Source organism: Schistocerca americana, chromosome 6, assembly GCF_021461395.2.
Source record: "Schistocerca americana isolate TAMUIC-IGC-003095 chromosome 6, iqSchAmer2.1, whole genome shotgun sequence".
Classification (NCBI taxonomy): Eukaryota; Metazoa; Arthropoda; class Insecta; order Orthoptera; family Acrididae; genus Schistocerca; species Schistocerca americana.
This window is the reverse complement of record NC_060124.1, coordinates 286,491,031-286,509,184: the sequence shown is the minus strand read 5'-3', so window position 1 is coordinate 286,509,184 and position 18,154 is coordinate 286,491,031. Positions and strand designations below refer to the sequence as shown.

The 18,154-nt window shown below is 43.5% G+C and overlaps 1 protein-coding gene across 1 annotated transcript; it reads left to right on the top strand.

Annotated features, from left to right (window-relative positions):
- The first annotated feature begins 11,874 nt into the window (after positions 1 to 11,874).
- Positions 11,875 to 12,498, top strand: LOC124620095. Its single transcript, XM_047146763.1, has one exon. It carries the CDS (start codon positions 11,875 to 11,877, stop codon positions 12,496 to 12,498), a length of 624 nt encoding a protein of 207 aa, XP_047002719.1.
- The last annotated feature ends 5,656 nt before the right edge of the window (positions 12,499 to 18,154 follow it).

Below are 18,154 nucleotides of genomic sequence, written 5' to 3'. Positions count from 1 at the left end.
TGCAGATGACACCACTTTCATCACATCTCACACAGATGAAAAGGTTGTGATACAAATGAATGAATTAATGATGGTAGAGGCTAGTGTGTGGTTCAGGTACAACAGATTAAAGATAAATATAATAGAGGGAAACATTCCACGTGGGAAAAAGACAGATTAAAGATAAATGATGGTAAAACGGTGTTTTTATTGTCCCTATCATTACTCAGCATCTCCGCTATATGGTGAGTAGCAACTTTCCTTCTCTGGTATTGATAAAACAGAACACATACTTTTCTCCTCAAGGAACCTTGATACTGACCTGCACAAACTCAAGGAAAAGTCAGTGAAACTGTTAGGCATCCATCTGGACAATAACTTATGTTGGAATACCCAGACAGAAAAAGTTTGTAATAAATTATCAAGAGTAGTGTACCTGATAAGAATTAAAAAGCTGCGTCAATCAAGACGACCTCCTTATGACCTATTATGCATTTTTTCACACACATTTGAACTATGGGATAATACTCTGGGGGAACTCTGCTGGGGCTAAGAATGTCTTCCTGTGGCAGAAGAAAGTAGTAAGGTGCATTGTTGGTCCACAAAACACGACTTCCTGCAAAGAATACTTCACCAAATACAAAATACTTACTGTTCCCAGCTTGTACATACTGCGAGTTCTTGTCTACGCCAAAGAGAATGCTCTTATATATGAAACTAGGGCTAATGTCCATACTTATGAAACCAGGAACAGAAACTTGATAAATGTCCCCTGGACTAGACTATCCAAGACCAAAAACAATTTTACACACATTGGCAAGGCATTTCTGGACAAAATACCACAAAGTATTAACGAACTGGCACACAATAAATTTAAAATTGTGATGGAACCATGGCTAAAAAGAAAGGCTTTCTATAATGTTCAGGGATTTTTATGGAATACTATAAATGATTTAACTGTAAAGTGAACTAAATTATGTATATTATAAACTGGGTTATATTAAAGTGTATATTGAAATTTATGTAAGTTTAATATGTAACATTGTATTTTGTTGCCCATAAAGAAATAACTTATTCAAGTATAAATTAAAGTTTATGTAAGTTATTCTGTTGTCTCCAAAGAAATAACTTGTACTTGACGATGTCTTATGCAACAGCAATGTTGTCTTCAGACAAATAAAAGGAAGTGATTGATTGATTGATAAAATTAGACTGCAACAGTCACATAGATAATGTTGTGGGGAAGGCAAACTATAGGCTGCATTTATTGGCAGAACACTTAGAAGATGCAGCAGGTCGCCTAAAGTGACTGCCTACACAATGCTTGTCTGTCATCTGCCAGAGTATTGCTGTGTGGTATGAGATCCTTACCAGATAGGATTGTCAGAGAATGATGAAGAAGTCCAAAGAAAGGCAACTTGTTTCGTATTATTGTGAAATAGGGGAGAGAGTGTCATAAATACAATAAGCAAACTGGGAAGGCAATCATTAAAACAAAGGCGTTTATATTTGTGGAGAGATATTTTCATGAAATTTCAATCACTAACTTTCTCCTCTGAATATTTTATTGATGCCAATCTACATAGGGAGAAATGATCAATGTCATAATAAGATTAGAGAAAGCAGAGCTTCACAGATTTAAATGTTTATTTTTCGCATGTGCTGTTTGAGAGTGGAATAGAAGAGAAACAGTCAAAACATGGTTCAATGAACTGTCTGTCAGGCACTTAACTGTGAATTGCAGAGTAGCCATACAGATGTAGATGAACTATCCATCATTTTGATTTGCAGCCCCTTGTATTGGCCGTGTTTGCAGTTGAACTGTCTGCATCACAAAGCTATAATCATGCTACAGTTGTTTTAGGAGCATGATAGTGAACTCATGTTGGTGTTGACTGCCAAAGTTGCCCGATATGAACCCGGTAGAAGATATCTTGGATGCTTTGAGCATCAGCTCAGTACACACAAACAATTTTACAGAGGCAGATATTGAGACCTCCATCACTACAAGGGTCCTCTGTCCATCAAAAAGCCCTTGGCACTCTGCACTACATTTGGTACCCAAGATGGACAGGACACAGTGCTCTTGCTATGATTATTGACAACACAGTACAAGAACTGTTCCTCATTGCTACCCCATGCCACTCTTCTGTATCTATAGTGATGAAATTTCTGGCTCCACTATCTTCAGCAAGAGCAGCTGTGCCAAAGCCTTCACACAGAAACCAACTGCACAGGAGGACACCGACAAAATGGCTACAACAATACCTTTAGGCCTTTTTGAGATTTCCTTTATGACTGTGGGCCTCCATTATATAGTGAAAACCTGGAAATGTTTCCTAGACAACATCCAACATTGCTCAGTGAGCTGTTTTGCATACTTAGACAACATCCTCACTTAGTTCTGGGATATAATGGAACATCACAAGGATCTCAGGAAATTTTTGCCAATTTCAAAAAAGTACGAATAATTTTTAATCTGGATATGCATTTTTGGGTAGGCAAAAAAGAATTCCTACGACACACCATTTCTTCTTTGAGCTCTCCACTGCCCAAAAAAGTCTGAGCGATCTCCACTTTTCTGCACCCCATGATGTAGAAGGAACTTCAGAGATTTCTTGGCATGGCTAGCTTTTTTAGACTGTTTCCAAAAAATGTGGCTTCTGTTCACGAGTCCCCACCTTCACACGGCACCCCGTCAGTTGTTTCTATTGACAGACTCAAATCAGGGGATGCGCTTACCCTTCACATCTATGTGCCACAGGTAGTTGAGGTCTTCCTGATGTCATCACTGACTATGTGATGTCATCACTTGTGGTGCCACCAGAGCTGCCCCCTCCCCAATCCAGTGCTGCTGAACCACCAGCCAGCACCTGACACCCTATGCAGCTGCATCCCTCCTGTTTGTTTTACCTCCTGCTCCTGGTACTCAGCATTACTGATCAGAGAAAATGACTTGCAGTCTTATGTCTGATGGTTGTCTGTTCTTGTACGTACTGAGTTTCTATACAATAAAGTGCAGTGTGAACTCTGTACCACGGTGTCACCTACCATTTGCTATGACTACATACCAGAATTCTACATTGGTGACCCATAGTTTCAAGTGAACGTTAAAATAGTGCAAATTCACACAGCAACAATGTGGCCATCAGCCCCCCCCCCCCCCCCCCCCCGGCCCCCGAAAATTAGGTTACGTTGACCACAAATTTCATCTACCACTTGCACCCCCACTATCAACAGACATGAACAGTGCTCTGTAAGTTTCCCAAATGATTAAAAGTAACAGTGAGATTTCTCACACTGCAGTCTCCTCACAAGGGCACAACAATGCAGTGAAATTGACAGTCCGCTGATTGACTTTGTTATGGACTCTACTAGTGTAATGTCTACCACCACATGCCATCGACATTTTCACAATCTGGACTACTAATCAGAGCCGTTATTGTACACACCAGACACGTGCCTGCCTGATATGCACACTGTCTCATCCACGCTGTACAACGGACCGTCTGTCCTCAGGTCCGTGCAGCCACATATGTTACTGGCCACCGCACAACAGCAGTAATAACCGTGCTGTGTGGCCATATTCCAACCACATTACTGAACCGAACAGTCAAGGGCTTCACAGCTCACACTACTGCCATTCCGTATTGACAATCCGTGCCTGTGGTTCACAATCATCAAAAGCATGTTCACCTCTAATGCCATCATCACAGATGACATGAAGTACATCACTCTACTCAGCCACCTTGGCACCCACACTGACATTATCTATGATGTCATCCTTGCAACACTGTCTATGGACAACTATGGGACTGAAAAAACAACACTTTTACAGCACATCTCCCAGACTCCTGAAGAGCAACTACATCAGGTACTTCAGAATGAACATTTACAGGATGGGAACCCCTCCAAATTGTGGTGGCATCTTTGGAACAAATTAGATCCAGGCATCATGCCCAACAAGGCACTGTGAACGATCTGGTTCGCTAAGCTCCCATCCCAGCTGTAGATGATTTTACTCGCCACCAGTAACCCATCTCTTGATGCCTGCCTGTCCCTGGCCGACAGCATTTTTGCTGTTTATTGGCATGGGCACAGCATGAACAACGCTTCTAACAATGGTATGGATATGCGTGCTGCACTGCCATACACATAACATCGTTAAGCCACTGACAGTCACCGAGCACTCCTGGCCCCACCCGATGCTGACGTCACAGTGGCCGCAACCTCCTGCGTTTATAAAACATACTCGACTCCAGCTGCCACTTCCAGTACATCGGCAGATGCGCACGCACTGTCTTCCCTCTGTAGGTACCACACCTGCTTCAATGACACTATGCACCTCTGTCATCAACCTTGTGACTACCCAAACTCACTTCACAGCCCACGAGAGGTGCCCCTAACAACGTGTAAATGATGTGTAAACTGCCTCGACACACTCAAAAAGTCGCCACCCCTCCCACCCCTGCTGGCTTCTGATGTCACTCTGAACAACAGTTTGTGCATCCTCAACTGCATTAGCAAACTACGCTTCCTGGTCTACACCGGATCGCAGATCACCACAGCAACTCACACGCCTACCTCACCTACATATGACGACTCGCACCTTCGCTAGACAGCTGCTAACAACTCTACTATTGCCACTAGGGGTGTCCACACATGGACTCTAGACCTTGGCTTCACTACATTCTTCATGTGGTCATTCATCGTCACTGATGTTGTGGAGCTCCTCGTGGGTGTCGATTTCTTACGGGCCTTTCACCTCGTGCCCTTATTGCAAGCAAACGAATTCACCTACACGCCCCTTTACCATGCTGCTTACAGTACACGCACCTCGGCCACCTCACTGGCCCAGTGCAATGACGCCAATGCTCCTTTGCTCTCAACCACACCCGTGCAATGGTACATACCACAGTATGTGGACTGCACTAACCACTTACTACAAATTTGGCAACAGTGTACGGACACGCAAGAGAAACTTGCCTCCAAAAGGACAATCCGTTCCTATGCTGCCACATCCAAATAGCACAGGCTGAACTCACATAGATTCACTCCATCCTCGCGCACCTTTGTTCCTCACCTATCACCTACGCTTATGACCTCCACCTTTCACCTGACACCTCAAGTCGCTTGACACAGCCACTCCCACCTCGCTATTTCCCAGGTCAGTACATTGCCTGCCACTTATTCTGTGCCCACTCCTTCATAACCTGACATCTGCACCACGCTCGTGCTACTACCGCTCACCTCCACCACCCCTGCACCCGTGCCAGACAATGCCTCCCGTGCTGTGTCCGCACCTGCACGGTTTACCGCCTCCTGCCCTACGCAGGAAGGCCTTACCTGCACTTTGCCCGCACCGGCACGGTATGCTGCTGCGCGTGTCGAGCCAGTGCCTGCACCCACTGTCACCCATCATGCCACGAACAAACCTTTGCAGTTTGTCGACCGTGCCACGCTTGCACGTGCACTGGTCTACATCTACATTGATACTCCGCAAGCCACCCAACGGTGTGTGGCGGAGGGTCTCGCCCAGGCAGCCCGGCTCCAGTTGCCATGTGGCCACACCACTTCCCAGGCAGAGCCAGCACCTGCGAGCAGCACTGCCTGGCCTGCTGCATTGTGTCCATATTTCCACAGCTCACTGACTGCACTGTGCTTGCATAGATTACTGCCTTGTTCAGGCAGCCCGACTCCGGCCTACAGCTGACATCATTCCTGCTACTCGGGACACTGAAATCTACACAGCCCACGCTGACAAAGTTTCAAACAGTGGCTCCATGTCGCGTGACCTTTTTATCTTGTCAACCATCAACAATGGCATGTTGCACTGCATTAACACTACCCCCAGCCCGCTGGTTAGTCAACACCCCAGACGTCTACTCCCTGACTGCCCCCACACGGTGAAGGCGGCAGCAGCGGATGATTTGTAACAAGCTGGCATCATTCACCCATCAAATAGCAGCTGGGTCTCACCCATCCTCCTTGTTCCTAAGATGGACGGCTTGGCCAGACTTCGCAGGGACTGGGGACTATCGTGCCTGGAATGCCTGTACAATCATGGAAATTACCTGGTTCCTAATATCCAAGACTTCACACAATATCTTTCCAGCACTAAAGTTTTCAGCATAAATGATTGTAAGAAAGCATATCTGCAATACCGATGAACAAAAATGACTTTCACAACACTGCCATAACCACGTTTTGGATTGTCTGAATTCCTTTTTTATGCCTCATGGACTATACCATGCTCCACAAGCCTGTAAACACTTTATAAACAGCCTGCTTTTTAAATTTTCAGGTCGACAGAAGCGTCCGATCCAACGCGGCGGCTTTGACCCGTGACGTAGGGGTGTTGTCGTGTGTGACGTCATGATGGCGCGGAGTTTGGTTTGAGTGTGGCTGTCTCCAGTTCCGTTTTATCTTATTTTATTTACTTTTCTGATCTGTTCGTTCTATCTCGTGAGATTTTTTTTTTAATTTAAAAACACTTATTACTTATTTTAATTATCTGTTTCCTCGAATTTCTGCTTTAGTTTATTATATTTATCTTTCTGATCTGTTCGTTCTATCCCGTGAGATTTTTTTTTTTTTTTTTAGAAGACAAAAAACACTAATCAGCTACTGAAGCATCTTTATCTTCTATGGGTTGCAGGGGTTACGACCCCTGAGGAGGTGGGTGGGTATTCATGCATGGCTGTCTTCACTTACACGTTGTAGCTATGCAAGGCGTCTAAATTTGTTTATATTTAATTTGCCCCCCACCCAAAACACCCCATTTCCCGCGCTTGTCCCGTTAGTGTCATTAGGCTTCTTGTGGAAAGTGTGTGTGTTTTTGTTTCCGCCATATTTGTGACGTCATGGGTCAAAGCAGACGGGTGGGATCGGATGCTTCCGTATTTCCAAATTTTCTATTTGTTATGCATATCTGGACAATATCCTCATTTTTTCGCCAGACGTGGACTCACACTAAACCTACCTTCAACAAGTTCTCGGCGTTCATGAAGCCAACGGTGTAGTGACCAACAGCGACTAATATCAACTCCATCGGGGGCAAGTCACTTCCTTGGGCCAAATCGTTTTAATGCTTCTGGCATCTGTCCAACTCCAGAGTGCACTGAGCTGACTCGTCACCTAATACCACCATCCGACTACCATGAACTCCACTGTTTCCTCGGGATGATCAATTTCTATTTCCCTCACTTGCCCCACACTGCTGCCCTGTAGGAACCCTTAATAAAGGTCCTCAAAGACAAAAATACAACTGGTCACAGGAAGCTCACATGGACCACAGACATGCAGCGCAACTTCCAAGCGATCAAGGACGATCCGGTTCAGGCAGCTTCCATAGCTCACCTGATTCCAGAAGCTCCCATGTTCATCACTGCTGTCACTAGCAATTTAGTGATAGGACCCATCCCTCAGCAAGAGGTTGACAGCTCCCATTGACCCTTGTGTTTCTTCTCATGTAACGTAACCGTGGCACAGCACACTTGGTCGGCTTATGACCAGGAGATACTGGCTGTTTACGAGGCCTCGCAGTGTTTTGGACAGGATATTGAAGGACATCCCCTTGTCATTTGCATGGACCACATGCCCCTAGCTGACGCAATCCATAGCACAACTGAGGACGAGTGCCTCCGCTGTTACCGTCACCTCGAACACATCATGTAATTCAGTACGGATGTCCTTCATGTGAAAAGTGCAGACAACTTAGTCACTGGCTACCTGTCATGCAACTGTGCCATCTCAGCCATGATCAGCTTTGACAAGCATGTGCAGGCTCAGCAGGACAACCCTAAGATACAGGACCTCTTAAATGATCCCTCTTCCACTCTCATCACTGAGCCAAAGTTTATCTCTGGTTGAACCCATCCTATCCTCTGTGACACGTTCCAAGGACGCTCACACCTGCTCGTCTCACAACAATTATGCAGGATTATTTTCAGCATGGCTCACAAGCTCACCCACCCCACTGTCAAACCTACCACTAGCCTTATAACTGAGCCATACGTTTGGCCCAATGTTAAGTGAGACTGCAAGTTTACTGATGAGGGCACTCAGCCCCCACTAAGCACATTCCAGAGAAAGAAGGGACACTTCCAACACATTCACGAGGACCTGATCATCCCCTTTCCCCCATCCAGCAACTACCACTACACCCTCTCCATTGTTGACCAGGTAACACACTGGGTAGAGGCTACCACCATCCAAGACATCAGTGCGCTTGTCTACCTGGTCTGTGCATTTTGGCTACTCTGCCTCCATAACTGTGGACTGAGGGAGGCAATTTGAGCCCTTACTGTTTACCAAACTCTGTAAACTATGTGGCATTACCCATTAGAGAACCACCACCTCCCACCCTCAAGGTAATAGGCTTGCTGAGAGGCGGCATCGCAATCTAAAGGCCGCTCTTATGTACCATAATGGTGACAGGTCTGACGCACTGTTGTGGGTGCTGCTGGGTGTCTGCACAGTGCATTAACAAGACCTTAGTGCCACACTAGCCAGGATTTTATAAGGCGAGACACTATCCCTCCCTGACGAATTTGTCTCTTCCAACTGCCTCCTGCTCCAGCCTCACTCCCCACCTCGGTTGGCAGCATCCAGCGTCACATTGTGATCCTTCGTGTCCCCACATTTGAGCATGTTTTCTCTGGGTGTTCACGATACCTTCTAGGTGCATCACCAAGGCATAAATGTCCACGTTCATCAAGTGCTACCGCGTGCACCATTCCACGCCTTGCCCCTGCTGTGTTATGTCACAGCAGATGCACCACCTGCACAGATTGCATATCGGGGTGTGCACTGTATACTTGTCACACTACATAAAAGACTTATAGAATACATGACCATCTTTCACCAGAATGAGCGTCTTCAGTGGAACATAAGTCATTCTCATAAATAACTCACGTTACACTACACCGTGCGGCAGTGTTCAAGCAACAGCTAAGCCCTTTCATGTGACCAGCGACATCTCAATTAACCTCTACCAATCGGTACCTCAGCCATCAGATTTCAGCACTAGCCAAAACAGAAGGTGTTGGTGCTAATCTACGACATTTGAAAGTTCCGCATTTTCAACTATAACATCAAATTTTGTCATTTTCTAGGCAGTATGGTGTAGAAGACATTATTGCTCCATCAGGCAAGTCACCTGACTCAGCAACTTCAGCAGTAAGCTTTTTGTAAGTAATATCAACTAATCCATGCATTACTGGCCCACTGCTCAACTAAAAAATGCCAACACAGGAATCCTGATATATTTTTCAGTTTTCAGGAAACTTTGCTTCCAGCTGCATTCTGAATTGCAGCAAAATTGTACAACTTCCTAATCTTGCTGTAAAAAAATCATCTGGACTGCCACCGTGCACTGCTGATGAGCATCCCTTGAATCATGGAGCAAAGGTGGTTGGACCTGTAACTCATAGGGCCTCCAACGTTGCCTGTGGTATGTCACTGCTTGAATATCCAAAATGGCGTCTTACTGCTGGCAACAGATTCATCAATACATGTGGTCACCACCTCTCGGGGCCCTCCATCCAAAAATCTTCCATTCTATACACTGGGAGACATAAAGAATGAAATATGTAGCATTAACACAGAGACGGGGAAGTAGTCTGCTGATTCCTACCGTGCATGCATAATCACTCAATGCTTCCTGCCTGGCCAAAACCACAGCATCCTTAGAAATGGATATTAGTAAACTTTGCTGAGCCTATATTGGAAACCATGTGAACCCTAGTCAATCTTGGTTATTGATGGCCTAACTAATTTTGCTTTACCTTAGGGTCAGAGCCATCATCATAAAAAGAGAGATTTTTTTTTTATTTTCCAACTGAGGACACTCATTTTACCATAGCAACGGACAATGGCCCGAAGTCTGAATAGTTCCATCAGAGGATCAAGATTAAACATCTGACAACCACTCCACTACATCCTCCAATCATTTCAGAAGTTGAATGGCTTATCTATACATTCCAGACAAAGATTAACTAAGCACTACACGCTGTCCCTCCAAACCCATGTGGAGTTGCTAGTCTGCCATCAGGCACCTCTCCGGGTGGCGGATAGGGGAACACTCACCAGATGTGGTGGGTACTGGGGAAATAAAATACCCAAGGTGGACCAAAACTAGCAAGCCTCTGCCCCTGTAACAAGGGAAGGGGGTTTGTGGCAGGAAGGGCATCCGGCTGTAAAAACATTGCCAAAACAAGAGGAATGATGGATGCTTCTCAAGATAAATGTGTGGTGTCACCGCCAGACACCACACTTGCTAGGTGGTAGCCTTTAAATCGGCTGCGGTCCATTAGTATACGCCGGACCGGCGTGTCGCCACTGTCAGTGATAGCAGACCGAGTGCCACCACACGGCAGGTCTAGAGAGACGTACTAGCACTCGCCCCAGTTGTACAGCCGACGTTCATAGCAATGGTTCACTGACAAATACGCTCTCATTTGCTGAGACGATAGTTAGCATAGCCTTCAGCTACATTTGGTATGACTTAGAATGGCGCCATAGCTTTGATAATTAATATTGTGAAGCATGTATCATCAAGAGCGATGTTCTACAAATGTGGATTAAAGTTAAGTATTACAGCAACTGCGTCCATTTTCTAAGTTCTCATTTCCTTTTAACTGTTCCAGACCTCACGCCCATCTGCGTGAGCTTAACGCGTGCCTTTCGGCTTCCTCTCGTTGTGACTTGGCTGTCGTGCTAAGTCACAACAAAATGTTCCGGAGTAATAGCCTCCCATTTGGATCTACGGGGGAGGTGTTTTGCGAAGGATCCAAAGGTGTTCAAGATCAGAGTGGGAACTCTAAACGTGGGAACGATGATGGGAAAGGGAAGAGAGATATTAGACATGATGCAGAGGAGGAAGATAAAGGCTTTGTGTGTGCAAGAGACAAGGTGGAAGGGCAATAAGGCAAAGATCTTAGCTGAAGGCTAAAAGCTACTTTATAGTAGTGCAAGCCCGGAATCAAGAAATGGAGTTGCAGTTATTCTGCACAGAGAGCTTCAAGAAGAGGTATGTGAAGTCAGCAGAGTAAATGATAGGATCATATATGTTAAGACGATGTTTGGCGGAGAAATGGTAACAGTGCTGACAGCCTATGCACCCCAGGCGGGATGTTCTGAGGACAAGAAGGAAAATTTTTGGAGAGATTTGGATGGATTAATGGTCGGAATACCAGAGAATGAAAGAGTGATAGTCAGAAGGGATCTAAATGGTCATGTTGGTGGAAGGAAAGGTGGGGAAGAGAGGTGGCATGGAGGATAGGGATATGGCGAGAGAAATGAGGGAGGAAAAAAGATAGTGGAGTTTGCAGTGGCTTTTGATCTAGTGATTATGAATACCTACTTCCAAAGAAAAAGAGAAAAACTAATAACATACAGGAGTGGCAAAAATAAAAGCCAAATTGATCACATGTTATATAGAAGGAAAAATAGTGGGGAGGTGCGAAATACTAAGGTCATATACGGTGAAGGAATAGCAACACAACATAAATTGATTGTAGCGGATTGTGAGACGAAAGTATGTAAAAGACAGGTGTACATAAATCAATGTGAAAGGAAAATTAAGTGGTGGAGATTAAAGGATAAAAAATTGAGAGAGGAGTTTAGTGAAAAAGTACTGGGTAAGGTAAAATTGGCAGAGAGTGTACAGGAGTGGTGGAAAATAAATAATGCTGTTATAAGGAAGATTGGGGAGAAGTGTTTGGGGTAACATCTGCGAGAGGGATACCAAAAGATAAGGAAGCATGGTGGTGGAATGAAGAGGTGCAGAAGGTTGTGAAGGAAAAGAAAGACGCTAAGAGGAAGTGGGATATGTCTGGAAGGGCTGAGGATGGGTAAGCATACAAAAGTGCAAAGAAGGAGCCAAAACGAGCTATGGCTAAAGCTAAAGCTGAATCAGTAAGGGAGGCATATGAACAACTACAGAAAAATCAGGATATGAGACAACTGATACAAATAGGCAAATCAAGAGATAAAGCTTCTAAGGATCTAACAGCAATAAAACAAATGAAAGATGAAACAGAAATAATTCTGCATGACCATGGAAAAATAATCCAAAGGTGGTTGAATTATTTTGAGAAATTGCTGAATGAAGAAAACGTAAGAGTGAAAACTGAGGAAGGAGGGGCAAATGAAGGATTAACGATGGATATAAGTAGAGATGAAGTCGAATGGGCAGTTGAAAAGGTGAAAAATGGGAAGACAGTTGGCCCAGACCAGATCCCCGTTGAGCTATGGAAGTGTCTCGGTAAAAAGGGAATTGAGCTCCTTTGGGATTTAATGAAGAAGATTTGGCGACAGGAGGAGATGCCAGACAAGTGGAGAACTAGTGTACTGATCCCAATATTTAAAGGGAAAGGTGATGTGCAGGACTGCAGTAACTATAGAGGTATTAAACTGATGGCACACACAATGAAAATTTGGGAAAGAGCTATAGAAGCAAGATTACGCAAGGAGACTGTGGTGTGTGAAGAACAGTTTGGGAAGAGGAACGACTGATGCAATACATGCTTTAAGGTGGATAGTGGAGAGACACGGGGAGCTACAAGCCGATCTACATAGGCTTTCATTGATTTGGAGAAAGCATATGACAGAGTCCCAAGGGACGAAATATGGAGAAGCATGAGAGAGCAGTGTGTGGCATAGATGTTAGGTTAGTGAAGGAAATGTACAGAGGAGCAATGACACAGGTGAGCAGTAGTGTGGGCATGGCAAAGGAGTTTCCAGTAAAAGTAGGGTTACATCAAGGGTCTGCGCTTAATCCCTACCTCTTTGTCCTGATTATGGATGTGCTGGTGAAAGATGTGAAGAAGGAAGCATCGTGGAATATAATGTTTGCGGCTGATGTGGTTCTTTGTGAGCAGAGCATCGACAGACTTGAGGAAAAGCTGGAGGATTGGAGGAAGGCACTAGAAGAAAGAGGGACGAAAATTAGCAGGACAAAGTCAGAATATTTAGCACTGAAGGATGTGCAGATGAGGTCTTGTAAGATCCAGGATGATGAGCTGAAATCGGTCTGCAAATTTAAATATCTGGGGTCGTACATACAGAGGGATGGAGGACTGGAAAACGAGATACAACACCGAATAAATTGCGATTGGAACAACTGGAGGAAAATGAGTGGAGTGTTGTGTGACAAGAAGGTGAGCATTGGGTTCAAAGGGAAAGTGTACAAGTCGGTGGTAAGGCCTGCTATGATATATGGGGCAGAGACATGGCCAATCACAGTAGCCCAGGAAAGGAAGATGGAAGTGGCGGAAATGAGGATGCTGAGGTGGATGTGTGGGGTAACAAGGAAGGACGGGATTAGAAATGAATTTGTTAGAGGAGCTGTGAAAGAGGGACCCACAGGGAAAACGATACGAGAGCAGACTAAGGTGGTACGGACACTTACAGAGAAAAGGGGAAGAGTATATTGGAAACAGAGTTGAAGATATAAAGATTGAAGGAATGAGAAGGAGAGGAAGACCGAAGATGAGATGGAAGGATAAGACATCTGGGGACCTAAGGGAGAAAGGATGGAAGAAGGAAGGGGCAATGAATAGAGAACTATGAGGGAGAAGGATCCAGAAGAGCAACGCTGACCCTACGTGACGTGGGACAAGGCGACGATAAAGAAGAAGAAGAAGAAGAAGACGACGACACACTGTCCCTCCAAAAAGTTCTGAGACTGATTTTATTCTTGGCATATAAGCAACATCAGCACAGTAACTACTGCGGAAGCTTGAACTAACAGCTATAAATAACTGATGTGCATTCAAGCAGTCAGTTACGAGCAGATACTAGTCAGTTACGAGCAGATACTGTTGAGCAGTGGACATGCAACTGCAGTGTCAAGTGTTGTGTCATAAATTGCAATGGAATAACAACTCTAAATTGAGAGTTCAAGACCTTTTCCAAAATGCTTTGAAAAAAGTGTGTGCAAAGTTTTTCTCAGACACCTCAACTCTCAAACAAAAATCATAACAGATGGACAACTGCCACAACTTGAGTTGAAATGCAAATGGTGGACAGTTCTTTTATGGAAAAAAATCACCACGGGTGATGAGACTCGGTGTTATCAACAACACCGCCGTAGCATACCCATCACAGCTTGTGCAAAAGAAGCAATCTGCAGCTATTGCAGCCGCCAATTCCATGGGCTCCCTAGATGGGTGTACACAGAACATCAGTACCTACTACACCATTCATGTTGTCAACATCAGCAGATCCCACAGACCAGCTAGATCAGTGGTTGCCAAACTTTTCTTCTCAAAAGTCAATAGACATTGTGTGGCAGCACCTCAGACTACAAATGTGAATATCTTATTAATTGGTAACCTCCATAAATCAGTATGTTACTAGCTCCTAATAGATTAGCTATTGTAAGAAACACTTACTATAAAGTATTCTAAGTTTCAGATTGGTGTCACCCTCGACAATCCTCAAGTTGTGAGGGTATAACTGTCTGATGAAATGGTGTTGTGTTGTCTGTGTGAGTGGAAGATTTATCAATAACAGTAATTGTAATTCCATTTAAATCCATAATGCAATATGAGATGCAATCACAAATACTCCAAGAAGCATCAGGATTGCAGCCAGTTGACAGTGACTTTTTGCCGTGATATTTCGGCAGACAACCATTCTGAAGACGACTGAAAATGTTTGAATGATTGACAGCCAAAATATCATGACAAGAAGTTATTGTTATCTGGCTGCAATCCTGAAACCTCATGGAATATTTTTTACACTTGGAAAGTTGCAATCACAAATGTTTACTAAATTTTTGGAATGTCTTTTTTTCTACTCATTGTATTAACAACAGCCTTAACTTAATTTCACATTCCTTGTGACAAATACATACTTCATTTTAAGATCATCATCTCTATAATGCATATTCACAAATCCATGTTACTTCTGCATCAAAATTTATACCATAGCAGATGACCCGTACAAGTCACGCAAGCTGTGAGTTGTCATTACTGGAAGACAAGCAATGAAATATTTCCCCTCTCGCAGCCTCTAACCCACTACTTGAGCCTCTTGCCCCTACAGGTCTTCAACTTCAAATGTGCAGCAGTCTCTCGGGGAGAATCCAGTGAAAGGCACCCTGCCTCCCACCACCATCTATGGATTCATAGCACAGCTCAGGGAAGTTCTGCCTCAATGCACCAGTTAAAAGGTAAATATCCTTACCCGACATCAAAACGGATGCAGAAATCAACACAGTTAACTAGAAGTACCGGACTTTGCTGTACCCCTAGTAGTATCGTGTGGTCACTTTTTACTCACAGAAGGAAACCACCATTTTATTCGTATTTGGGTGCTGTTTTGAGTGTCGCCATGTTGACAATACGTTCAGGAAAACTCTAAAGTGCAACCAAAGTATAATTTGGTCTCTAAAATTAATAGTACACTGTCAAACATAAATATTCAGAAACAAACTTTTTTTTATTTTAAATTTTATGGAAGAAATTCCACAATCTTTCATCAATCACCACTAAAACAAGTAAGTAAAACAATGTTACGATGTTTTTGTCTATAAAAAGATTAAAACAGGATCAAAACATGTTGTTTATGTGACTACTAATAGTATTTATACTTTTACAGAAAAATAGCTTAAGAACCAATTATTTGTGAAAGATTCTAAAATGTTGCAGGTGACAAACACTGTATGTGTTTTCTTGCTTTTTGCAATCAAATAACTAAAACATTAGAACAAATACTTTCTGTCTATAATTATAAATATTTGGAAATATTTAAGAACTTGACAGAATTGCCTAAGTTGGGATGAGCTCGCAGTGCAGACATTCGACAAGTGTTTTTGCTTGGAAACTTTTGCACACATACTTGTTGCACTTGAATCATACATTTGATGTTTTATTTCCCTTTGTTGTTAGCAGGAAACCTGAATTTGACAACACCTTCTACTCCCCTACTGGCTAATGCTGGTATTGAGTGCTTGCAAGGGGTGATTGGCTCCTCTCTGCAGTTTGTAGACAGCAGCAAACTCATCTGCTACTCTGAGAACAAAGTCTCAATGTGAAATCTTCTTAGAGGTGAGTAATTTCAAAACTGTGTGAGCTTTGATTGTGGCAAGATCAAGAATGTTGTAAAAGACCTGCACTGGCCATCGGTGGGTGCCAGCTTGGGCACTATAGTGTCTAGCCATTTGGTCAACTATATCAAGTCCATACTTAGTTTCTTTATAAAACTTCACAGTTTCTGAAAGCGTCTTCTTAGTATTCTCATTCACCTGACATCCAGCATGCATATTACTCAGAATAAGGACTTTTTTTCCTTTTTCCCTCGGTATGCTGTGAGAAGATTGTTGCCCGACTTGTAAGTGTGTTGCATACAGTGTGTCATCTCCACTTTGCGCCGCAGAAGGGACCTCACTGAGTGTTCTCCCAAGAATGCCAGCTAAACTTGTTGCTTTTTGTTTCACTCATCTGACAGTTTCACGGAGGTGAAGAGGTTGTCAGTTGTGATATTCCGTAAGGGCGATGCGGCTGACATCTGCTGTCGTGTGCGTGGAGATTCCCCACTGTATAATATGTTACTCTGTAGCTTCCCAGTGTCACACCACAGGTCTGCATGTTGTCAGTCTATAGAAAACTGAAAGCTGTGCTGATATAAAGTACTGCCTGACCTCCAGATCCTTCATATTTCACATTCTTTTCGGCCCAAAGTGTTATAATATACTCCAACATTCCGTGAACAATGTCAAAACTATGCCCAGAAACTATTTAGTGTCCGAAAATCGATTTTACTGATATAAAATTGTGTTAAAATGCATATGGATCAAAAATGGTCCACGTGGTATAACAGGTAAACCACTGGTATAAGAGGTAAATTTTTCATACTTCTACCTGGGCTAGGTGGATGAAATTTTGCCGAATTGTACAACCGCATAAATGATGAAAAGCCGTAAGACCGTTTGGTTCTGCGATGACTATAGAGGGGAGTAGGGCCTCTGAAAAACCCTTGTGGGTCAAACATGACCCACGTGGTACTTCTAGTGTTAAGTGACTATCAGATATACATAACACATGCCTCTGCTCCATATGACCACAGGTGATTTGCTGCTTGCTTTTCTCTTGTTTGGGAGTGGTCTTCTGGTTTGGGCCCTGGAATAGTTCTGTCCCCTTCGGGACAAGATAGTGCATTAGTATACAAGATACTACTAATTTCTGTTTGCACTTAGTATTATTTTACAGCTACTCACAGCCTGAACATAACTGTGAATATTAAGATTAAACCCATTTTATCATTTTTTACAATTACACTTTCTTAAAATGATTGCTTCTTTATTTCAATATTCAGCTGTGCACAGTCAGATGATTTTGAGGTATGGTCATTATCAGTTCCTTCAAAATTCAAAGCTCTATCTAAACTTCTTAGCCACTGGAATAACATGGGAAAGTAAACAAAACTCTTCACAATGTACACTGCATTACCCAGGTACATAAATAAAGCGAACAAGAAAAGTGCAAGCAAACACTGTTAGTGCTGAAGACACTATGTGCTCACATTCATTCTGAGAAACCTTACTTTCCTTTCATAGCTCACTTTAGTTAAACACATCTCATTCCAGATATCCTGCTTAATAGTGTGGACTACCAGACTGAGGTCATGATGGTAGCATTTACTATGAATGAAGCCATCAGTGCAGTACAAGAAGATGCAGTTCTGCTTTCTAAACATTGTAATCGGGTACAATAAGATGAGTATCTCCAGTTCAGCAAACAGCAAATGGTATCAGCGTTGACATAGACAGATCCACACCTCTTGCTGCGCTCTAGTATCAAGCAGTGTGTTGCAGTTCTTTGTTTGGCCATTTGGGACTTGCCAGCTGAAGGTCTCTAGTTACATACAGGCCTGCTCCCAAGATGCAGTTCTGCTTTGTGCCTTTGAGTTTTCTTAAGGCATTGTTTCATGCTGCAACCTTCATTCAGAAAGCATAGCATTGCTCCTTAAAAGTCCGACTCCCATCATGAATAACAGTTAGCATCTTTGTTTCGGAAATGGAAAGCACTGACTACTGTTTTGCTGTGGTTTGGCTTCGTAATACTCTTCCGAGTCACCAAGAGCAACGAAAGTTGTCTTTAGACATCTTCCGGTGTGTTTTTCTGGGTCAAGAGGGGCAGATCAGCTGTATAAAAAGTTTAGGTGG

Bases quoted from the DNA above. Each gene is read 5' to 3' on its own strand.
- LOC124620095 (XM_047146763.1), top strand. From the start codon at position 11,875: ATGGCTAAAGCTAAAGCTGAATCAGTAAGGGAGGCATATGAACAACTA.